The sequence below is a fragment of the Daktulosphaira vitifoliae genome, unplaced genomic scaffold (assembly GCF_025091365.1).
Source record: "Daktulosphaira vitifoliae isolate Bord-2020 unplaced genomic scaffold, ASM2509136v1 Scaffold_4, whole genome shotgun sequence".
Taxonomy (NCBI): domain Eukaryota; kingdom Metazoa; phylum Arthropoda; class Insecta; order Hemiptera; family Phylloxeridae; genus Daktulosphaira; species Daktulosphaira vitifoliae.
Window position 1 is genome coordinate 39,287,212 of NW_026099575.1, and position 25,505 is coordinate 39,312,716.

Sequence of the window (25,505 nt, forward strand, 5' to 3'; positions counted from 1 at the left end):
ATTTTTGAAAAAGTTACGGCAGTTTTTAGTAAAAAAAATTGAAAAAATTTCGAAAATTAGCGATTTTTAAATTTGTAATTTTTTTGGAGGTTTCCCCCATTTACGGGGAACGAGGGAAATTTTTTCAATTTTGAAGGGTAATGTCTTCGACTAGATACGATTTGTGATCTTTTGACGTATCATTGAAAGAAATCCGTTCGGTGAGAGCTGAGAAAAAGTGGTAACAGACACAAAAAAAAAAAATAAAATAAACACATCATAGTAAAACCAATACCTTCTCAGATTCGCATCGAAGCTAACAATTATCAACCTGTATTTGTAATCCCTTGTGTATTAAACATGTATACTAACTCAAACAAATTTAAATATTTAAATGATTGTACTTAATAATAAACAATAAAAATTTGTTTATGTTGATAAATTATAATATTAAATGATAAATTATTAAATTATAACTATAATATTGATGACACGCACGCATGTACGGGTATGAAAAACAAAAATAAAATGATACAGTAATAGTGTTACCATCGTGGGGGAGCGGGGTGGGGTGAATGCGTTACGATAGTCTAGTCAGGGCCATAGACGACGGGGTACGCGAGAAATAACACGTGGCGAGTGGAGAGATACAGACACACAAATGAAACTAATATAGACTAATATATGTTAAAAAATTAAGACTTGATGCAATACTTTATTAAAAAAAATTTTTTTCTTAGGATTAAATACATTAGTCTACAAGGAACTTTCATCGGAATCTAAAATATACTTTTCTAATCAACTTTTCGCACTGTTTCAAAATCTGAAACTTTTTCTATCACTTCTAAGTTTTGATATTATAACTAATTATTAAAAAATGAGTATTTACATAAAAAAAATAATTAAAAACAAAAAATTGTTTTTAAATTAATACTGATTTTGATTTTTAGTATTTTAAAAATAATCGGTACAAAATGTTAGTTTTAACCTATTTTTTTGATTATTTAAAGTTGGTTTTTTGAAAATATATAATAAAAATAAGTTGAATTTGTTGCCATGACTTTTAGCTCAACTTCCAAGTTTAATATTATCATCATTAAATAGAAAATTTTATAAGAATTAAAAAAATGGTATTGTTAAAATTAATATGCAGTCAGGAAATTTTATAACTACTGTTTACAATAAATTTATTAGAAGAGCTCAATATTTTTTTTTAAATTTTTATTGTAATAGATCACCTAAATAGAAATCATAGTTATCATTTCTAAGTATCTTTTGGTGTTTAAAAAGATTCTACAACTGAAATATTCAGAACTGAATTAAGTTTAATGATTTACTTTAACTAAAAAAACCAAACAAAGAGTTGCTCAAAAAATCTATTTGATTAAGCGTATTACAAAATTATCTGTATAACAACATGTTACCAAAATATTTTGAGTATTATAGACTGGGAGTAACAAACAGATAGGGTTAAAAAATGAATTAATTACAAAGAAAAATGATTTATTTTTGTAGTATTATCTATGAATAATAATGCTTAATTAACTTTCAATCACAGAATTAATAAATCATGACATTCTAAGAATAAAATATATAAGCACTTTAAAAATTATTAAGATTTTTATACCTAGTTGGTATGGAAAGTGCAATCGAGGAATGTCTAATGATTAAAATAATTATACTTGTATCACAGTAATTTACGAAGTACTTGTGCAAATATTATTATTGACCAGTCATTTTCAATATTATTACTTGGTTAAATACGTATGTATATTGCCACTTAAAAAAATAAAGTTGACACCTTTAATGTTTGAACTGAAAAAGTATTTAATAATTGGTAATAAAGAAAAATGTATACATTCAAGAAATTATTTTTAATTTGCAAGTAATTGAGTAGATTGTAATAAACGAATGACACTGTTAAGACAAAATGTTATAATACTTACATTTTATGAAGTAATAAAATAAATTGTAAGTTAATTCCATACAAGTAGGTAAAAATCTTAAAAATAACAATTTTGATCATGTATTGAGATTGTTGTACCCAATATTGTCCTTTTAAGTATGTTTCTATAAATTTAGTATACTGGATTTAGGAATGGGCTATAATAATTATACAATGCAATAACTATTTCAATTATTTGAAATTTTTCAGAAAATACAAAAAACTAAATAATTTTAATACTAATCTTTATGTATAATGTTGTATATTATAAAAAAATAGTTTTTATAGTAGACAGATATGCCCAGTGATAACACCAAACAATTAAATAATGATTCTCTATTAGAAAATATAAAAGTGGATTTTGAAAAAATAAAGATAACTGGTCATTCATTACACTCACTAATTTATTCCAATTTAAATATAGCACTAAATATTTAATTTGTCAACATGAAACTTGTAGGGCAAAAATTATGTATTTATATACTAATAAAAAGTAAAATAAGATGAAATGTAAAAGATATAAATATATTAATTAAAATTATACAATTAAATATTAAGTTTTAATTATCTTCATTAAGGCCATATTTCATCTTTACTTTTTCTAATTCTGCTTTCTTTTTATCTGTGTCCAATTTTTTAAAAGCTTTTGTTGACTGTAAAAATATAGTTTAGTATGATTAAATAATATAAAATAAAACTTAAATTATAATAAAAGTGTTACTTTTAATTAACATTTTTTTAAATTTAAAATTCATTAAACAGTGAATACTTTTTTTATTTTCAATAAATGATATTCAACATTTTTAAACTTTTAAATATTTTATGTCATAACATATCATATTTGTATGATAAAACGTGAAATTACCTGATAATATAAAACAACTAAATATCTATTACAGACATTAAATCCTGATAGATGATCACAAGCATTTTTGGCATCAAAGATATCTTCATATACAACAAAAGCTGTTCCTCTGGTATCAGGCGTATTACCACTAAATAAAAATTATACATTTTAAATTTAACCAATAATAAATAAACATCCTACTATATTTCTTTTACAATTAGTTTAAAAAATTTATAAATAATCTGATGAACAATCTTTTATTATTTTATTATCCCTTATATTTAGATTTATTTAAAAAGAAGCTTTAGACTCTATCCAAAAAGTTATTATACTTATCACTAATAAAATTCAAAATCCTGATATAAATAATAATTAATATTTCTCTTATACATTTTTATTTAATTAATTTATAACAGAAACTAAATATAACAATTTATGACAATTAAAATATGTAATTATATAAACAATAACATTACCGTTACTTTTAAAATCTTACAATTTAAGGAGGATGGCCTGAAGTTTGTCCTATTTGTAAAAGATAATTTAAAAATATTTTTATACTTGATTAACAGGGCATAAAATTCCAAGTTTTTAAAAAATATGAAATTTTTTAGTTTTTTGCATTTTTTAGGTTGCAGATTATATTTAATTGCTACAGCTAATATTATAAATATTGTAAATTTATACAAAAAAGTTATTTTTACAATTTTTTGTTAAGTCAATACTTCATGGTAAAAAATAATTAAACCTTTGCAATATTCTTTTTTTATGGAAATTTCCTATTATTTAGTGTTTTGAATTCGTCTTTTTTTATTTTAACATTACAAACAATTTTTGATTTATTATTTCTTGTAAATAATATTTAAATAAAAAAAGAAACAATATAATTTTGTTAAAGACTAATAAAAATATTGATAAAAATAATCAAAATATTGGCTAAAACTAAGAACACACTTTCTCAAAAAAAAATTAATAATAATAATTATTAATTAATAAAATTCAACTACATTATTAAATTTTTAGCACAATTATTTAGTTATCTTTTTATTTAAAATATTATTAAATAATGTTTTATATCCACAGTATATGTTAAAAAGTATTTATCTTAAAGTTATTATTAATCCATCAAACATTTTTTAAATAAAAGAACTGAAAATTGGTTATTTTGAGAAATCAATTTTTTTTCTTATTAGAAATAACTAATAAAAAATTAAATATAGTCCAAAACTGTGAAAATTATTTTCTTCAAAAGTTATTAAAGGTGTCTAAACTTAGTGGGGTATTCTGTATAAATAGCAACTAACATAATATAGATATATTGATAGATATTATTAGTAAATGTATTTATTTGGTTGCAATACCAATACCTAAAATTAGGATATAAGTTTGATTTATAACTCTTCCTCCATATAACTTAAAAATATTACACGGATCGTAATTTAAGCGCATAAAAAATAATTTAATTGGAATATAACTAGGAGGTATTGGTTTTACTATAATATATTTTAACATAGCAATTCTCAATTCTTACTCACCAATTTAAAGATCTATATGTTTACAGAACCTAAATTTAATCTAGTTTTTGTAATTTCAAAAAATTTAGCTATTAAGAAAAATGTCTTGAAATTGAGAAACTAATAAAATGCAAATTATAATTTTTTTGTTTAATTTTAAAACTGCTTAAATATTTTTAAAAAAATTAATTGATTAATAAAAATTTCATTGATAATATAAGACAATAACTTTTATATTTTTATAATTTTTCTAAAAACTTAAGTCTAGATAAGGTTTTAACGTAACTATATACATAATACACAAAATTAAAATTAAAAAAAAATTTAGTATACTATACTAAATTATAACTTTAAAAAATGTTCTGAAATGTTCGCATTTCTAAGATTTATATCAAATTAAAAAATTAAAGTGAACTTGCACAATAAAAAATTACAATCTATATTGAATTCAACTATACTGGGTCCCTATTATGTTAAGTTTTTTTATTTTAAATATTTTACATTGCTTACAAATTTTATCTGACACATTCATGTTATTAAAAAGTTTTTTTTCTATTAAGCCCATTAAAGGCCATAGAGACCTACTCCGTAGGAGATTTCTTGACTATTAATACTTTGGGATGGATGATTAGTCCATCAAGATAGAAGGATAAACTAACCATCTAAACTCCAATTACCAAACTAATCTTTTGCTTGGCAAATGACCATGCTCATCAACCACTATTTCATTAAAAACTCAGCTTTACCAGCCTTCTATAAACATTGAAAATTTAATGAGTTTTAAAACTTGTGATAATACACAAATGTCAATAAAAAAATATGATTACTTTTCTATAATTTATTAAAAATACACAAGAAAATATGTATGTATAATGAATATTTTTCTTAAATTATTACATATTAATACATAAGTATTCATTTTATAGTTGAGCTCTAGCACAGCAAAGCCTATAATCTTCTTTTTTAATTTATAATTTTTATACATTATAATTTAGATATAGATTTAGATATACTTTCAATTTACATAAATAATGATTTTTTAAAAAAAATAATACCAAAATTTTAATATAAACCAAATCAAATTAAAACAAACTAAAATTGGCTTAGTAGTATGGTTTTTATATCAAAATAATTGGAAAAATATATTTTTTAAGTAAACATAAAGAGTGTATTTTGCTTTCATGTGACTTTTCAGTGGTGTTAACAAGTACTAGAATAAACCCAAATGAACTTTCTGTCTACCTGCTTTATCAACAACTTTTAACTTAATACTTAAAACATTCACTAAAAATTGAAAAAAAAAAAAATAAACTACTAAAATTTCCTATGGATAAATGTATTAAATTGATTTTATTCTAATTATAATTTTATGAAGTATTTTATTATTTTTAGTGTATTTTTTTATAGCACATCTTTTTTTTTTTTGTATTTTGAAATTATTATTATTGTATTTCAAAATTAAACAAAACAGAAGATTGTTGACCTGATTAAATATGATAACTCAATTTTTTGTTTTATGTTTATTAACTTTTTTTAACTTAATTTAATATATAAACATACTAACACTCTAATCTGACGTATGGCTCCATATTTTCCAAAAATATCATACATTTCTTCAGCTGTTATTTTATATGGTAAATTCCGAATATATAAAACTCTATTTATTTCTGGAGGTAATCTCACCTGAAAATAACAGTATTCTTTTAACAAAATATAATATTCAAATTGAGTGTATATTTTATGTAAATTATATATTAAATTGTAAGTTTCTTGTCATGTATTAAAATTAGTTCCTATTTTTTTTATTGCATATGGCATAGTATTGATGTACAAAGACAAATAAAATAAAATAAAATAAACAAAAATAAAAATAATAACAATAACAATATAAAAGTAGGTGTTAGGTATTATAAGAGGATGCTAAGATTAATTAGCCAATCCAATGCTTCCTGTTTGCCTATGTGAAACCCTGATGTTCCTCTAATAAACATTGTTTCTGGGCATTCCTTATCAATATGTCTAATGGTCTAAGTCTGACTACATTTTCAGAGAGATAAGTCCATCATTCCCATTTATACACTAAATAATTGCACCTACCCTGTCTGGTTCTTATGGGGTAAAGTGCAATACATGGGTATTCAAAACCTGGGACTAATTGGGTTTGACCACTTGTGTAATGGTTACTCAGTACCATTCCATCCTTCCAAAACGTGTCCATAAGTCTTCTACTGTACTTATACTATTTTTTAACATCCATACAGGATATCTAGATTTCAGTCTTCTGTTTGGTACATTATACATGTCATCATTAATTGAAAGGCTTGGAGAGTTATGTATTTTCTGTATCATTTTTGAGTTTTGTTGCATATCTATAAACTTCTACGTATGGGATAACTGATAGCCATTGCAACTTAGTTAATTGGACACATTCTGTTATTATTCTTATAGTATAATTAAGTTATACGTCAACATTTTTAGTGTGAGCACTCTATGTCCATACTGAGGGGCAGTATTTTGCAATGCTGTACACTAATGCCAAGCCAGAAATACATAGGGTGTTTGCCCTAAACTCCCAGCTTATTCCGGGTAGTTTGCTAATGATATTACTTTGTGTTTTCATCTTGTTTTTTGCCCTTTATAGGTGTTGTTTAAAAGTTAAAGTTCTGTTAAGTTTAATGGCTAGATAATTTGGTGCTATTTCACTGATATTGTGTCACCAACCACTATTAGGTTTAATTTGCTGCTAGTTTCTCTATTGTTGTTCAGTTGAAAAAGAATGGAGGTTGGCTTACCCGGGTCATTTTGCATTTCAGAATATTTGCTAAGTTTAGGAGTAACCCCCTCTTCCAAATTGTGTCATATGTACAAGTTAAATCTAGAAAATATTTAAAAATCTATTGTTTCCTTTAAGGCAAATAGTATGATGATAAATCTAAAAATAAATAAAATTTGTTATTTTTATTGATCTGACTAAAAGAAAAAAAATATGTTGACAACAATGTATACAAATAGCAGCATTACATTTAAGGTACAAATCACTCAAATCTTTGCCTAAAAAAATTAGAGCTTTAACATGAGAAGAGTAACAAACTGAATAACAAAATGAGCAATGTGAAGAAAAACTAAAACCTTCAACGCCAACAGAAATTGGAAATTAAGAGGACATTGGCGAGTCACAAATTAAAAAGAAAAGGTTACAACTAGCTACTAGTAATAATGGTTTTGAAATAAATGAAAATGATGTAAACTCTAGAAATATTATAATAAATGTAAGTACTACTCTTATACATAGTTTAAGAAAACACATAGTTTAAAAAAAGTTTAGATTTATTGTGAACATTTTAATTTAAAAAAAATTCAAAAAAAAAAAAAAAAAAATTTCATTTTTTATTTTACTCATAATAAATATTTTGTAAATACCTAAACAAAAAAATGTAAGAATTATTTATTATTTATTTATACTTAAATTGTATATTACTTTATTAATAAATAACTTTTAATAAAACAGTTATATACATAAAAGCATAAAAATTAAAAAATTTAACCTCTCCTATCACGTTCTCGCTTATTGTCACTGATTTCCTCATTTCACCTACCTCATGTTCTTCTTTGTCAAAACTCGTACTCTATATACTCTGTCTTACTGTAACTCAGTCTTAAACCATAGTAGACATGAAATATATAGACCAAATTATACTACAAATGAAAAGGTGGAGATAAATAGGAGAGGGGATCAAGGGCATAAGTGTAATGAATTTCTTAGCATTTTAAAAATAAATTTTTAAAGCACTTTATTTTGCAATATTTTATTAAATATTAATCAAAAGTAAAAATTAGACTTTAAATTTAAGTAAAAAATCCATTACAATATTAGATAACAGACTAATATTAATTTTACAATACTAAAAGGCTAAAATGAAAATATTTTGTAGAATTAGTAATTTTTCTTTTAGCTTTTTTTTATGTCTTTTGCCACTTTTTCTCAGCTCTCACTGAATCTAAGAATTACTAATCTGGATATAATTAAGGAAATAGTTGATGTTGCTTTTGTAATTATCCACCAATTTCTAAGAATTAAACATTATATACAGATTTGCATCGAAGCGTTTCTTATGATAGTAATTTTAATCACTGTCAGATTAGATCTATACTGGACCCAACGATGCCACGTCACCACAGTGCCGCGATCCCACTGTGCTGAGTTTTTAAATGTACATTTTGTGAGCATTCTCTATGAAAGAATTATTTTTAATTGCTATTAAAAAACGGATAAATATAATTCTATTTCCTTCAGAAAGCTATTTTTTATATTAATATATGGTTTAAAACATTCTATGTATCTGTAGCTAGGTGCAATTATATTACTTACAAAATTAAAATTATTTATCAAATATTCATTTTATTACATTTATCTTCTTATGATAACTCATAAAAATTATGAAAAAATATGATAGTTGTATATGTTGTTATTAGCCAATAATATATATTTATACCTATAATTTACTAAATATTACCCACATTAAATAACAAAAATAATATATAAAATAACATAGTTAACAGTAGTAATATATTAATAAAATATAAAAATTAGAAACTGTATCAATTTTCTGATAGGAAAAATAAATTACTTAAATTTCAATAATATTTTAATATTTATATTAGTAATACAATTTATTTTATTGTTTAAACATATCTTTTGTTAGATATTGAAAAAAATTAATTAATAATATAAGTATGTACAAGATGTACATTATGACAGCTGCCTATGTATTATAACTTATAATTTATAACTATTATTATAATTATTTCAGTGCTAATTTTCTACTAAATTAAGTTTTAATGGCTTTTAAACTATTAGAGTAAATAATAATACTTACATTAGTTTTTCTTTGCATACTAGCAAGAGCCATTTTAAAATATTTTATTTATATCAAAATCTTGCAATATTTTAACTTAATATATTAGATTTTATTTTACGCAAAAAAAAAAAGGTCAAAATCACTTCTAAACAAAAAAAAATTTTATATACAAATATTAATATTTAACATTTGAATATTACAGGTGGACTGAAAATTGTTTTAGACCGCATAATGTACTGAATGGTTAGTAATCATATCGTTCATAACATGATTATAGATAAGACATATTACTCAAAGAAACGTATTTTGTATAATCAAAGAGACATCAGCAATTCTCGTTCAAGTTATACATTTAGCGCTTCTAGCGAGAATTTACTAAAATATTCAGTTATCTGCTTAGTGCAGTACTTGATATTATAATTTTTTTGTGCTTGTTGAAGGGATCATTATTGATAATGCAATATTTTTGTATTGATATGAATTTTAAGTGTTACAACAATCTAATTGTGTAATGATGAGTCTAGCAAACAAAAAATGAAACAAGTTTTTATGCTATATATTTTAGCACTTATATTTAAGGGAATAACATGGAACTCAATATCCACTTGAACGGAGTAAAAGTAAACCATAATTTTACACTGAAGTAGAGAGTTTGAGAGTAACATTGGATCGATCATTTAGGAACCTTATTGAGAAACTACAGAAACTTCAAACGAGAGTTAACCTAGTACAGGAACTAGCTGGAATTGGATGGGGGGACAGTTGCTACTACTCAGAGAACGACAACAATCGCGTTAGTTTATTCTACAGTGGAATATGGAGCTCCAGTCTGGTTGAATAGCGCTTACTCGTGAAAGATGGATACGCATTTAAACAGTGCTATACGGTTAATAAGCGGAGTAGTACAATCAATGCCAATACCATGGCTGCCAGTTCTTTCAAACATCGCAACACCAGAAATCAGAAGAAATGAAGTATTAGTGAGACTATTTATTAAGACCGATGCCTATAGAAACTTAATCCTCTACAAATACTTAGAAAATGTGCCTGATACAGATAAGACTACAGTCAAGGAAATCAACATGGGTCAAGGCAAGAGAACTAATACATACAGTAGCAGTTCTGCAGTGCTAAAAAATGGCAGGAGGAATGGTTGAGCAATACGGCATTACATAAAAATTTGATTAAGGATTCTACACAAAAAGTTAAAGGGTTTGAACTCCCACGACAAGAATGGGTGATTCTTAACCGTTTAAGAATTGGACACGGAAGATGTGGACATATGATGTTTAAGTGGAAATTAAAGGATAGCCTAGAATGTGGTTGTGGAAATGACAGCCAGACTATGAGACATATTACAGACAAATGCCCGAATAAAAGGTTGAGTCGGGCAATAATAGGATTAATGAAGTTACAAAGAAACTATTTCAATGGATAAAGGCTTTGGACAAAGAAATTTAGATTTGACTAAATACTATATAATGTACTGTTATTAGTATCACTTATAATTTTTTATTTTACTATAAAGAAAATAAAGAAATGTGTTTGTATTTTAAATGTTACTATGTTATAGTTGCAATACGAATATAAATACACCTTAAATGGTGATATCTTTAGACTATTTTCCTCTTACTTTTTCATGTTTATAGACTTCTCTTTCGTCTTCCTTTATTCCTAACCTATCATACTATCCTAACTCATCATACCTCTTAAACACTATCCTTTGCAGTATTTTTTTACACGACAAACAAATCTATTCCACACATTTATGTCTCCCTCGACATTCCAGACCGTTCTCTCTTTAACCGTCTTTAAAAACTCTTACATTTTCCTCTTTCGATTTCCACCACCGGGTTCACGATTTTCCTCCTATGTTCTTCCTGTTTTTGTATATTTTCTTCCTACTACTTCAATACTCCATTACCATCAGTCTGTGTTGTGAAGTTATACTCTCGCCCGGGATAATTTAATAATTTTTTACTTGCTTTACCCTCTCTCTTCCACCTAAAATAATCAATTAATATTCTTCCCTTTTTCTAAAACAAGTATTAAATACAGCAACATTATACGATACTGCAAAATCCAGGATTCTTCTCAAGACTCATTCTTCTCATTAAAACCATATCCTTTATGTACTCTTTCATATCCTCTCTTCTCATTACCTGCATGTCCATTCATATATTCAACTGTCACCGCATTTCCATTACCAGATATTCCTTGCATCACCTCATCCATCTCTCTCCAAAACATTTCCATGACTATTTCATTACATTCTACTTGCTGTGCATAGGCACTTATTACATTCAANAATTCTCGTTCAAGTTATACATTTAGCGCTTCTAGCGAGAATTTACTAAAATATTCAGTTATCTGCTTAGTGCAGTACTTGATATTATAATTTTTTTGTGCTTGTTGAAGGGATCATTATTGATAATGCAATATTTTTGTATTGATATGAATTTTAAGTGTTACAACAATCTAATTGTGTAATGATGAGTCTAGCAAACAAAAAATGAAACAAGTTTTTATGCTATATATTTTAGCACTTATATTTAAGGGAATAACATGGAACTCAATATCCACTTGAACGGAGTAAAAGTAAACCATAATTTTACACTGAAGTAGAGAGTTTGAGAGTAACATTGGATCGATCATTTAGGAACCTTATTGAGAAACTACAGAAACTTCAAACGAGAGTTAACCTAGTACAGGAACTAGCTGGAATTGGATGGGGGGACAGTTGCTACTACTCAGAGAACGACAACAATCGCGTTAGTTTATTCTACAGTGGAATATGGAGCTCCAGTCTGGTTGAATAGCGCTTACTCGTGAAAGATGGATACGCATTTAAACAGTGCTATACGGTTAATAAGCGGAGTAGTACAATCAATGCCAATACCATGGCTGCCAGTTCTTTCAAACATCGCAACACCAGAAATCAGAAGAAATGAAGTATTAGTGAGACTATTTATTAAGACCGATGCCTATAGAAACTTAATCCTCTACAAATACTTAGAAAATGTGCCTGATACAGATAAGACTACAGTCAAGGAAATCAACATGGGTCAAGGCAAGAGAACTAATACATACAGTAGCAGTTCTGCAGTGCTAAAAAATGGCAGGAGGAATGGTTGAGCAATACGGCATTACATAAAAATTTGATTAAGGATTCTACACAAAAAGTTAAAGGGTTTGAACTCCCACGACAAGAATGGGTGATTCTTAACCGTTTAAGAATTGGACACGGAAGATGTGGACATATGATGTTTAAGTGGAAATTAAAGGATAGCCTAGAATGTGGTTGTGGAAATGACAGCCAGACTATGAGACATATTACAGACAAATGCCCGAATAAAAGGTTGAGTCGGGCAATAATAGGATTAATGAAGTTACAAAGAAACTATTTCAATGGATAAAGGCTTTGGACAAAGAAATTTAGATTTGACTAAATACTATATAATGTACTGTTATTAGTATCACTTATAATTTTTTATTTTACTATAAAGAAAATAAAGAAATGTGTTTGTATTTTAAATGTTACTATGTTATAGTTGCAATACGAATATAAATACACCTTAAATGGTGATATCTTTAGACTATTTTCCTCTTACTTTTTCATGTTTATAGACTTCTCTTTCGTCTTCCTTTATTCCTAACCTATCATACTATCCTAACTCATCATACCTCTTAAACACTATCCTTTGCAGTATTTTTTTACACGACAAACAAATCTATTCCACACATTTATGTCTCCCTCGACATTCCAGACCGTTCTCTCTTTAACCGTCTTTAAAAACTCTTACATTTTCCTCTTTCGATTTCCACCACCGGGTTCACGATTTTCCTCCTATGTTCTTCCTGTTTTTGTATATTTTCTTCCTACTACTTCAATACTCCATTACCATCAGTCTGTGTTGTGAAGTTATACTCTCGCCCGGGATAATTTAATAATTTTTTACTTGCTTTACCCTCTCTCTTCCACCTAAAATAATCAATTAATATTCTTCCCTTTTTCTAAAACAAGTATTAAATACAGCAACATTATACGATACTGCAAAATCCAGGATTCTTCTCAAGACTCATTCTTCTCATTAAAACCATATCCTTTATGTACTCTTTCATATCCTCTCTTCTCATTACCTGCATGTCCATTCATATATTCAACTGTCACCGCATTTCCATTACCAGATATTCCTTGCATCACCTCATCCATCTCTCTCCAAAACATTTCCATGACTATTTCATTACATTCTACTTGCTGTGCATAGGCACTTATTACATTCAATACTTTTTCCTTGAAAATTAATTTTACGATTATAAATCTGACACTATTCCTATCTCATATCACTTTTTCTATATCAGTTCTGATTAACACTCTTCATACTTTTTTATAAAATTTTACACCGGCTGTTCACCTGACGCAACCTCATTAGTCGCCTCTAAATGATTCATTATAAAAAAAAATTCCTAAGAAAACAAGTGAGTATTTTTTTAAACTGTTTTTAGTGTCGATTTTAATAGTACAAACATTTGAACTCTAGTAAATAAATAATACACTTCATGGTAAAATTAATATTTTCTCAGCTTCGCATCAAAGTCAAAAAGTTATTAGTAAAAGTAATGATTCAATTATAAAATAAATACAATTTTCGGCTTAAAATACTATTCGATTAAAATACAGTACAGTTGAAATACTAATCGACTAAAATACGATCAATTTTTTTTGGTAAAATACGGTTTGATAGTAATATCACAGATAAGATTAATCTTTATATTTTCTGTGGTAAAATTTCGGCTATTCTACACATTCCTATCCTGGTACGTTATTACTTATTTGTCTTGAACAATGTATTAACTGTAATAAGTAGATAGCGCCACAAAATGTCGACATAATTTATTATTTAATTCACGGCCTTTATATACCTTATCATTTATTTTTTGAGAAGCTTAATACATAGTAAACATGTATTTACATATAACTATATCAATAATTATCAAAGATAGAAAACGCTGAACGTATTTAGTTAAAATTTATTAAATATCAGAGAATCACTTCTGTTAATATAATATTATTTATAAATCACTTTTTATCAACTATAATTATCCTTGCAAGGTAATTGACAATTAGGTTATATCACTAAATTCAAATATGTCAGACACCGCAGGATGGTGTCTCATAGAAAGCGATCCAGGAGTATTCACCGAACTAATCCGTGAATTAGGTAAACTAGTATTCACTCTATTATGACTTTTACTAATTACTTTAAAAATAATTATTTTTAGGTGTAACTGGAGCTCAAGTTGAAGAATTATGGACATTGGATAATAGCTTATTTGATTCTATTAAGTAAGTATGCCTAAAATATAGTTTTTAAAATTGTAAATATTTTATATTATATTGATTGTGTTTTATCATTTACACTGTTTCTTCTTACATTTAAGAGTTAATTTAATCATTATATATTTAATTGTTTGATAATTTCTAAAAATTGAATTATAATATAAACTAAGTGTTTATAACAAATGTAAACTTTATACAGAGTGAAACAGATTTAACTGTTATATTACTAATATGTTTGTTAAAATATATTTAAGGCACTTAAAAACATGTTTTTTAACTACAGCAAATACATTGTAGAAAAATACCTATAGAATAACCATATAAAATTATTATATTTATAATTTTAAATAATATTAGTTACAAGTTATCAATTCTATTATAGTAAGTTCTGTATTCAAAAATACGAGTTTTAAAATATTAACCTTAGTAAATTAACAATTTTCTTTCATATTTTGTAAAACCAATCATTCGTATCTTTATGATATTAGGTTAGTAATTAATAAAACTTAATTTTATGATAATCAAATTCAATCAACTCTTTCTATGTAATTCACTATGTTTTTACAGTTCAAATATTTTAATACATTAAAGTACACTAGTCTGTGATCAAAAATATAATATTAAAAAAAAGAAATAATTAAGATTTCAATTTTAATTTTTATATTAACAAATTGATAGTTTGAACTATATTAACAAATTAAAAATTTCTACATGATGTAAAAAGATAAGTTAAAGTTGATTTGAGACTTAATGTGTTAACGTATCATGTATTTTTTTTCAAAATTAATCTTTTAATAACATTATTTAATCGTAAAACTAATCATTAGTGTAATATTTTCATTGTTTACGTCCCCTGATTAATGTTTTTACAAATATGTAATAAAAAATTAGTGATAACACATTTTTAATAACTCTGGTTAAGTGCGTCAACTTTAATTTTAATATTATTTCTGAAAATTTAAAACAATAAAAAATATTATTTATAACATTTTTTTTTATCTTCAAACTTTTAGTGTATATAAAGAATTTTTAAAAAATCTATTTTAAAATAATAATAAAAATAAGATTTATAAAATTTTAGGCCTGTTCATGGTTTAATATTTTTGTTTCGATGGATTGGGGATGATCAACCAGATGGACCAATTGTAAAAGATTCAAGAATAGATAAAATTTTTTTTGCTCAACAGGTAAGACTTAAATAATAGAATATTTTTATTAAATTATGTCTCAATTACAAAATCATAATGAATACAAAAAATCCATAAAATTTTATCTAGGCTTTAAAAACATAATTTTTAAAAAATTACATTTTATTTTTTAAATTAAATTATTATAATTATAATCATTGTAATTTAGATTATCATAAAATATTTTGCTTAGGTCCATTGATGTATCTATGTATACAATTATTAAAGAATAATATTCTTTTAAATAGTATTTCAATGAAATATTATTTTTGAAATAACTAATAACATTTTATGAATTTTGAATTCATAAAAACATAAAAAATTTATTTTTAATATTTTAAAAAGACCTTGACAAAATTTATCATTTCTTAATAATTAAAACTGTTGGTGTAATGGAACAAAATGTAATTTTTGAAAAAGTAATATATAAATCCCTAATTTGATTAATCAGTTAAACAAAACAACAAATTTGAATGAAAAAAATTTCTTTTTTAGGTTATAAATAATGCATGTGCAACTCAAGCTATTTTGAGTGTTTTACTTAATTGTCGTCATCCAAGTATTGATCTTGGTAGCACTTTAAATGAGTTTAAAGAATTTTCTCAAAAGTTTGATGCTAATATGAAAGGTCTAACATTGAGTAATTCACAAAAAATACGTTCTGTTCACAATTCATTTGGAAGGTATTACATTTTATTACTCATTTTTTCATATCCCATATATGTATATTTTTATTAATAACATAATTTATATTGTAGAAGTGGTTCTATTTTTGAATTTGATGATAGTGCTAAACCTAAATCTAAAGAAGATGAGGCTTATCATTTTGTAGCTATTGTACCAATTGATGGTCGCCTCTATGAATTAGATGGTTTAAAAGAAGGTCCTATTGATTTAGGGCCAATAAAGCCTAATACTGATTGGATTGAAGTTGCAAAACCTTTTATTGAAAAAAGAATAAATAAGTAACTAGTTAATTATTTTACTAAGTTTTGTATGATTTCTTTTTAAATAAAGTATTTTATTTAAAGGTATAAAGAAGGAGAAGTACATTTCAACTTAATGGCTGTTGTATCTGATAGGAAATTAATATTGGAACAAAGACTGATAGCATTACAAACTGAAGACTTGGTAAAAAAATTTAACTTAATTTTTACTAATATTTCACTTAAAAACTGTATTTATTAGGATGAAGAAACTAAAATGGCCGAAGAAAATAATATTCGTATGCAAATAGCTGATGAAGAAGATAAAATGAAACGTTATAGAATAGAAAATGCTAGGCGTAAACATAATTACTTACCATTGATTGTTGAAATATTAAAATTACTAGCTAAAGATGGCAAGTTAGTACCATTATATGAAAGAGCTAAAGCTAAAACTATTGAAAAAGAGAAACAGAAAATGAGTAAAACATGAATGTTAAATTAATTATGCTAAAATCATATCAAAATAATTTCATAATACATTTAAACTACTATAATGTTGCACCCGATCTAAAATTTTTAATTTAATCTCCTTTTACTTAATTTTTAAAGCTGTAACATTACTATATAATTTTCTTTAATTGTTCTTTTGTGATAATTAGAATTTATGGCTAAGAATTATATAGGCTAAAATAGTTTAAAAAAATAAAACAAGGTATTAAAAACACAAGTTTATTATACAAAAATATATTAATTGATTACTTTAAATTTTAGTTTTCATTTTTTTACCATTTTTTTCATAATTTATACTTGAACTTCTTTTTTTCCTATCTATTTCTTTCTTTGCTTCATCTTGTAATCTTGAAAAAAATTCTTTTGATGATTTCATACTTTTATCATCAATAGCTTTTAACTAAAAAAATTATAACATGCATACATGTATTTTAAATATATTTTGGAGTAATTAATGATTTATATATGTTTTAATACTCTAAATAAGTTAAGTAATTTTTACAAAACCTCTCCTAAATGAAGCTCTAATTGCTCTTAAAATTTTACAATTTTACAAACAAATTTACTCTTCACTAAATTACCCAAAATTACTCTTAAATTCAAAAACATTATTTAATCAAGATTTATCATAATGTAACATTAAAACAAAAAATAACTCACTTGTTTTACTTGGCGTCCATCATTTTTAATAAGTTTCAGTTGCTTAAAATTTTCTTTGTTTTTAAATTTTATTCCTGTTTTTTCTAAATCTTTATCTTTAGCATCCTTTATCAAACGTTTTTTATGTTGTAATAGTTTTTTCTTTCGTCTTTCACGTTTTTTATCTGTGTCTGTGCGCTCTTCTTTACCAAGTATGGGTGCTTTATATTTATCTAAAAATTATCACTATCTTAAATTAATCAGATTAAATTTCACTTTACAAAGAAACATAAGATTAATTAGCCATTCGCCACTGTATAAATGTATTTTGTTAATTTATTGTTATAATGAGCTATTCATCATTTGTTATTTTTTTGGGGGGAAAAATTTCTACATAATTTTCATTATACTCGATACAAAATTAAATTAATTAAAACAAAAAAAATTGTTTTCAAAAATTTTAAATCGCCCTTTAAATATTTTATAACAATATTAAATACATAAAATTATATTTTTATTTATGAATTTATACTTTGAATTTCCTCTGGAGCTAATAATGTTGCTTCTGTAGTAGTAGTAGGAGCTACTTCCTCCATTGATATTGCTGGAAGATTATTGACAATTTTTAATTCAGGAATGGCCTAAATAAATATTTTTTTATTATTAAATATTCTTTATTTTTATCATATTTTAAATAAAACTTTATTAAAAGGTTATTTAAATATTATCATAATAAGATTTGCCAAAATGGGTCTTTGTATTTTAAACAGAAAACAGTTATATACATGGTAAATATGTATGTCATAGGTACAATTTAATTCTATTATCAAAAGTATCTACTCAACGTTATTTTCCAAAGTCATTAAATTAAAAACAATAAAAAACGTTGTTATGTTATAAGGCTATCTTAATTGGCGCCAAATCCTATATTTATGTATTGCAGATCCAATATTATTAATAGACAGTAACTATCTAAACTTAAGAATCAATAAATGTATATGTTTAAAATTAATACAACATTGAAATTACCATTACAGATAGAATGGTTACACAATCTTACAGTAATCTGCAATCAATCTGACAGAATAACTAAGTAAAATTCACCATATATTTTTAATTTTCTTATGATATTTAGCAGGTTTATCATCAACAATATTTAAAAAAACATTTATTACCTGTTTTGGAGTATAATGATAATTTGTCAGTGCATCCAATTTTTTAAATAATTCTTTTATCATCAAATCAATTTCTTTATGTTCCTTAGGTTCTTCATCAAGTTTATTTTTATTCTCTGGATTAGCTGCCTCTCTCTGATTAATGAATTCCTAACAATAAAAAAATTAATAATATTGATTACATTTGAAAATTCACCATTAAAGTCAACCATTATAATCACAAAATTATAATGTGCTAATTCAGCATAAATGAATAGTGCGCTATTACGGACAGTCACCATTAATGTGTACAAAATAAAATAAATTCTTTCTTAGTTTCACAATGAAACTATATAACATGACCACATGCTAGTTTTTTAAATGTTGTGTCACAGTCTAAAGTCTAAACCCAACCAAGTTAATGACAATTTATAGTTATGGTCGAGAAATGAGACGCGGATATTATTATTTATATCATTAGATACTTCGAGAACACACTTCTCCTTCCAAAGTTAAAAGGAATAGTTTCATAGAGCACTATTTGACCTTCAACTGACTTCAAGCTCGTTTTGAAGACAAAATTACTCTAGTTCTAAAAAACTTACATTACACTTTGACACGACTTACGTCGCAATAAAATAGTCGATTTTGGGTTAAATGGTAAAGACCTGTGGTTCGTTTATTGTTGATTAACAACAACAAATAGTTTTATAAAGAACCCAAAAGACAAACACAATTAATTAAAATCGTCGCATAATGTTGCGGCACTTTTGCTGGCGACGGCAACACGTCCGGAGACGGTGGACGTCGTCACTTTGACTCTATCATTTGCGGCGAGTCGTTGACGGGCGTGCGGGACTTTACATCATGGCGTATGGCACAGAGTGTTGGTCAGTCAAACTACCAAATACCTAAAGTATAGGGCGACGGTTGATAGAGGTGGCGCGGGTCAGTGTGATCACGAAGCGACGCGACACAGTGTCAACTTACATTAATCCAGTTCAGGAACGTCTTCATTAAGTCATCTCGTTAGTTACAAAGATTTAATGAAACCGTTTATAACTAACTTAGAAATATACCTAACCTTAGCTTTATAATGACGTAAATGATTTTACAAAATTGGCCATTTGAATAACTAATATAGGGGAATGGGTAAGTTGATGCTTGGGGTAAAATAATCTCTTTGGGTTTAAAAAAAATATAGTAGTAATGTTTGCGAACTAGTATTTTAAAATACTTAAATCAAACACGAAACAATTTTTCAAAAAATAAAATAAAATTTATACTTATGTTTGTTTTAGATTTCACTTATACTTTTTTTTGCAAAAACGACATATGTTCTTGTTTTACGGCGTGAGGTTTTAATTTGAGCGTGATAAAATAAATGCATTTTTTATTAATAGCTAAATAATTTTATTTTTAATTTAATATTAATATTAAAATATTAATTTTATTAATACTTTTATTTAATAGCTAAAGAAAAATATCACTTAATAAGTCATCAGATCGATTACTCGTTTTAAATATTTTTACACTCAATTTTTCTTTTTTTTAATTACTTCATAGACCAATTAAAAATTGCATAATACATCCAAAGTTTCTTAAGGAGGCAAGAGGGAGCTTTCTCTTAATTAAAGAATACATAGATCATTACTTATTTTACGCTTTAATTTAAATTTAACTATAGTATTTTAACTTAATGCATTATTAAAGTCATTTTGTCTCATATCTAAGAGATAATGATAAATTTCACTTTTCTTTCCTAATAATTTATAACTATTAAAATAATAAATATTAATTAATGAGCTTTTTATCAATTTGGTCTGAATATATCAACTAATATTTTTACCAAGTTTCAAGTTATTATGATGAATAATTTCTTTAATAGATCTAATTAAATCCTTTAAGTTTCAATTTGCCTTACTCACACTTGATTTAACCTTAATATTAATGGAATTTAAAGCATCTATGAAATACTATTATTTCACAATTGTATGAAATATTTAAATCACAAGCTACATATGAAGTAAATAAAAAAAATCAACTGTACTTAATTATTAAATGTGGAGTATTAGTTTAATTTTTTTTTACATGTAGCAGTAAATAAAATATTTTATTTAAAATTACCAAAATATCTTTAAATTTCTAAAAATTATGTTAATTATGCTTAGTTACCTTTTCATAAATTTGCGATAAACTTTCTTTACTTTTTTCTTGGTTTAAAATAAGCTGTTTTTTAAATTCATGTGGCGCCTTTGTTGGTTTAATTTTTCTCTCCACATCATCCCATGACTTATCTTTGATACGTTGTCTAATAATATCTTCCAATTTCAATGTAGTTTCCTCAGTTATAATTGGGGCTAATAATTATACACTCATAATTATATATAAATTGTATTTTTGCTTATTTTTAAGTGGGTAATCCCAAAAAAAAGACCTCCTAATATTTAATAAATTTACACAATACTGTGTTTCTTTCATCTGTACATCACATTATCAACCTATATGTACGTATATCAGAATTTGAATCAAAATGTATGGTGGCCTAGTGGTTAGATATGTCTTTATGACACCTTGGTTCATGGATTCTAATCTCGTACTTAAATATTTAATCTGTTTTAAATTAAACAATTAATGAAACTAAACAAAACCAAGACAATTTTATTCAAAATTTTTATTTTAGGAGAAATTTATTATCCAACAAACAATTAATTACCCTATACATCAAAGCTGATAATTTTAGCCATTTTTCAACATTACCATTAAGTTAGTCAATGCATTTTTGAAAATATGAATACAAATTTTGTATGTCTATTAGGGTGGATTAGTTATAGTAGAATTTTATTTTTTGAAACTCAACTTTCTTATCCCCTAAAATTATTTTTCCATAGAAAAAATAAGTTTTACAAAAATTTGGATAAGATCGAATTTTTACTGAACACAACCGCTTTTTAGAAATATATATATATATATATAACTAACCGTTTAGCATACAACAAAATGTGTTACACAACATTTAATCATAATTGAATTTCCAATAACTTATATATAAAAAAAAAATTTTGTAACTCCAACATTTTTTTTGATACTTCGAACTTGGTAAATAATTCTAAGGATTTTACTAGTTGCAATAAAAAAGTATTATAGCTTCTTAGTCAAGAAATTTACAGAAACCAGATGAGATCTATCTAGTTGGACATATTAACAATCAAATAGTTGGAAGTAGGTTACTATCCAATAGACAGGTAGTAAGTGTACTTTTAAAAAATTTATGACATGTGCAGTTAAAATTATGTGAATTTTAAATTGGTTATAAAAGAAACATGCTTATTTTGGCAAAAGCTAAAATTCCATGCCGAGATGAACAACATTGTATATTAAAAGTAAATAAATTGTATGATACTTTGAGACAACTTCAAAAATCACCTAAAATTTAAATAAAATTGAAAAAAAATAGTAAATTTAATGTAGAGCTTGACGATTTGTTCAATATATCCTACTCAAATAAGTTTGAATTGATTTCTATTGAGGAAGATAAATAATTTTTGACTATATAAAGAGAGAAAGGTAGACAAAGCTTTGTTGGTCACTGATGGTAAATTATTTAAAATAAAACCCGTGCGTGCTACAAGGACGTGCGGATGAAGTGAAATTTCTTTTGTTAAAAAGATATAGCGTAAAAATTGTATCTATTGTGATTCTTTAAAATTTTTTTATGTACAATCAAAATTATTTTAAATTAAATTCTTTAATATATTTTAAATAAAATTACTTTAATTTTTAAACATTGATAATGTTCTACGTAAATTGTTGCAGAAGACAGTCATTGAATGACAAGACATTAACATGATTGTAATACTTTAAAATATAAACACATATTACTTTAATCGTTTAGACTTGGTAACTTTAAAATTAGGTACATATTTTATAAAGCAAACAAATATTATTATTTGTAATATAAGAGGTAATTTTACTTTGGGTATACCCTTGTAAATTGTTCTTACCTGGACGAGTACAAACATCAAATTCAACAGCTTCTTCTAATAACGAATTTTGAGGACGATCTTTGGCAGACACTTCTCCTTTTAAACCCCATGGTCGTTCAGATATTGCTTCTTCTTCTAATTTTGCAATTCTTTCTTTTATTCTTTTCGATCGTTTTTCCATGCTTGATAAAACATTTGAGCCCGAGTTCAATTCAATATTATTTTCATTACAGTTATCTTCATTATCTGTTTCAAATCGAACCATTTTTTTACTGGCATTACTTTTATTTGACTTGATTACATTGTTTTCAAAAAAATCATTATACATTGGTCCATAATTTTCATTAACCTTAAAAAATTGTTTAAAAAAGTATATAAATCACAAGTAAACACTATTTAAGCTTGAAAATATTTAATTATTAAAATAGTTATCTGTAATAATGCAAATAGATAGTTTGATTAAAACCATAATATAAAGAGTACTATTTTCATACATATGTTATATAATTATTGTTTAAAACAGGTTCAGAAATTTGTATTTATATAGTTCAGAAGATTGAAAAAAAATACATATATCTCTGGGCATTTTTTTAAAGTTGATATGTCAATTAAGGCAATTTTTCAGGAGAGCTAAAACAAATTAAAAATTTCAATGGCATCTTATAAAATAGATATTTTTTAGATGCAAAAACATATCTTAACAATATAATAGGTAGATGACAGAGAACTCAAACCATTATAATTTCAAAAACAAATTTTTAGGACATTAGTTTTTGGTTATATTGTACTGAGTGTAAGAGGGCCTTATCTCAAAAAAAAGTATTATTGAAATAAACAATTTCAAAAGTTCAACCTTTCATAAGAGTTAAATTGTGTGCTTTTTTGTCCTTAGTATTTATATTAAGTTCAAGTCAAATTTTATAAAAAATTTCATGTATAATAATAAATTATATAAGAATGTCAAATATGACAAATTTTGATATATAGTGCTCTTGAATTTATTATAGTGCAATATATTAGTTGTTCAATTTATTTGTAATATAAATTGTATATATATAATTATATTATGAAGAAGAAATATGAAAATAAAATATTGGCCTGTCATTAATTTTCATAAATTATTCTCAACCCTTGGTTTATACTAAAAATAACTTTCTATATTTCCCCCCCCTTTTTTTTATGTAGCTTAAAAATTAGTATAGGCCAAAAATATTGAGTTCCATAGAATATCTATATTGGGACAAAAGTTCAATATATCGTAATATTAGAAATATCTTAATTTAAAATTAATTTTTAAATTTCATATCACTAAGAATAGAAATTTGGTATACTGTTCCCTTGTACAAAAATTTGAATTTTGTATAAGAACCCATGAATGATTTATTATTTCAAGAACATAAATAAATCAATTTAATAAATTTCAAGTAATCATAAAAATTTATGACATTTAGATGATTTACCGAAAATATTTTATAATTCCCTGACTTTTTTTTTCTAGATTTATTGTAATTTTTCAATTTATATTTTTTTTTAATTTATCAACTATAATTTACTTTTAACCCTTAAACAGTCGCGTAGGGGTCTAGCATACCCCCACATAAATAAAAACGGATGTATTATATTGCATAAAAGGTGTACATAGATATAAATTTAGAAGATGGTTTTTATAGTAATATTGAATCGATTTTCATAAATAAATACCTTCGAAAAAAAAATGTATGACTTAAAATACCCATCACCCGCAGGGGAATCCGCAAGGATTACGGGCCTAACAACCCCGTGGACCCTAGTTATTTCAGTGGGGGTGGCAACACGTACCACTGCTCTTAGCCGGTCATGACTTTAGTTAGTTGGGACCGGTAGGCCTGGGCATACCTGCTTGCTAACAGCGAATAGGCCCCCCTAACCCAGCCATACCAAGTGAAAGGGTTGCTAACTTGTCACAGGGTAGTTAGCCGAAAGGTAAAGTGACCATTGGGATCCTCTATGGCACCTGGCGCACCATAGAGTATACAGCCTTATCACAGTATCGAGCTCTGCTGTGACGGACCTTTATTTCTCGTGGGAACTATATGGATAAAAACATAGAAAAACCACAAAAAAACGAACTTGTGACGATCAGGGATCCTATGGACAACCTGTCGGAACAAGATCGTGAACTGGCGACTCTTCACAGAAGAATCGCCAAACTTGAAGGTCTCAATGCCAACAACGGGACACTTGGTGAACCGTCCAAAGAGATAGCAACGTCAGCAAATGTAGACCAGGAATCGCAAGATCAACTGAGAGCAGTAGCTGACAAAATCGAGGGTCTAAAACTTAGATTTGAGAAACTGAGCGGCAGTCAGAGGCGCAAGCTGAAGAGGAGCCGAGCAATCATAGAGGGACAGAAGAACCTACCAAAGGAGGGAGACAAGGGAACCGATGAATTTATAAAGTCAAAGGGAACCGAAGCTCAAAAACCTGAGGACAAGGGTCAAGAACCTCCATGTAAGAAAACTCATTGGGTACCGACCTACAGGGACGTGGTAACCGATGATAAAAAAGTGGCTCTGGTCCTTGCAGGCTACCCCACTAACAAGTTGACCACAGAGCAGGGGCTACTCATTGAGTCT

General features: G+C 26.0%; 3 protein-coding genes across 3 annotated transcripts in view; 1 reads left to right on the forward strand and 2 right to left on the reverse strand.

Annotated features, from left to right (window-relative positions):
• Nucleotides 1-2,428: 2,428 nt before the first annotated feature.
• On the reverse strand, nucleotides 2,429-9,430 carry LOC126904663 (splicing factor 3B subunit 6). Its single transcript, XM_050683870.1, has 4 exons — nucleotides 9,163-9,430; nucleotides 5,850-5,968; nucleotides 2,790-2,919; nucleotides 2,429-2,577 (listed from the first exon to the last, which is right to left on the reverse strand). The coding sequence occupies exons 1-4, from the start codon at nucleotides 9,193-9,195 to the stop codon at nucleotides 2,485-2,487; spliced, it is 375 nt and encodes a 124-aa protein (XP_050539827.1). The 5' UTR covers nucleotides 9,196-9,430; the 3' UTR covers nucleotides 2,429-2,484.
• Nucleotides 9,431-14,088: 4,658 nt separating this feature from the next.
• On the forward strand, nucleotides 14,089-17,366 carry LOC126904660 (ubiquitin carboxyl-terminal hydrolase isozyme L5). Its single transcript, XM_050683864.1, has 7 exons — nucleotides 14,089-14,366; nucleotides 14,428-14,491; nucleotides 15,567-15,672; nucleotides 16,168-16,355; nucleotides 16,431-16,637; nucleotides 16,704-16,803; nucleotides 16,861-17,366. Exons 1-7 carry the CDS (start codon nucleotides 14,294-14,296, stop codon nucleotides 17,089-17,091), a joined length of 969 nt encoding a protein of 322 aa, XP_050539821.1. The 5' UTR covers nucleotides 14,089-14,293; the 3' UTR covers nucleotides 17,092-17,366.
• LOC126904654 (U3 small nucleolar ribonucleoprotein protein MPP10-like) overlaps nucleotides 17,315-25,505 on the reverse strand; it is a 13,246-nt gene continuing 5,055 nt past the window's right edge. The window contains exons 5-10 of the mRNA XM_050683852.1: nucleotides 22,909-23,239; nucleotides 21,080-21,264; nucleotides 18,926-19,075; nucleotides 18,283-18,391; nucleotides 17,772-17,983; nucleotides 17,315-17,511 (exon numbers count right to left, since the gene is read on the reverse strand). Of these exons, the coding sequence (XP_050539809.1) occupies nucleotides 17,362-17,511; nucleotides 17,772-17,983; nucleotides 18,283-18,391; nucleotides 18,926-19,075; nucleotides 21,080-21,264; nucleotides 22,909-23,239 (1,137 nt within the window). The 3' untranslated portion in view covers nucleotides 17,315-17,361. The remainder of the gene's footprint in view (nucleotides 17,512-17,771; nucleotides 17,984-18,282; nucleotides 18,392-18,925; nucleotides 19,076-21,079; nucleotides 21,265-22,908; nucleotides 23,240-25,505) is intronic.

What these genes read in the sequence shown, in the direction of transcription:
- LOC126904663 (XM_050683870.1), bottom strand. Translation starts at nt 9,195, where the DNA reads ATGGCTCTTGCTAGTATGCAAAGAAAAACTAAT. An exon ending in GCCATACGTCAGATTAGAGT is followed by an intron (nt 2,920 to 5,849) that starts GTTAGTATGTTT and finishes ATTTTTATTTAG; the next exon opens with TGGTAATACGCCTGATACCA. An exon ending in TAGTTGTTTTATATTATCAG is followed by an intron (nt 2,578 to 2,789) that starts GTAATTTCACGT and finishes ATATTTTTACAG; the next exon opens with TCAACAAAAGCTTTTAAAAA.
- LOC126904660 (XM_050683864.1), top strand. Translation starts at nt 14,294, where the DNA reads ATGTCAGACACCGCAGGATGGTGTCTCATAGAAAGCGATCCAGGAGTA. An exon ending in GTTCACAATTCATTTGGAAG is followed by an intron (nt 16,356 to 16,430) that starts GTATTACATTTT and finishes TTTATATTGTAG; the next exon opens with AAGTGGTTCTATTTTTGAAT. An exon ending in ATTGAAAAAAGAATAAATAA is followed by an intron (nt 16,638 to 16,703) that starts GTAACTAGTTAA and finishes TTTTATTTAAAG; the next exon opens with GTATAAAGAAGGAGAAGTAC.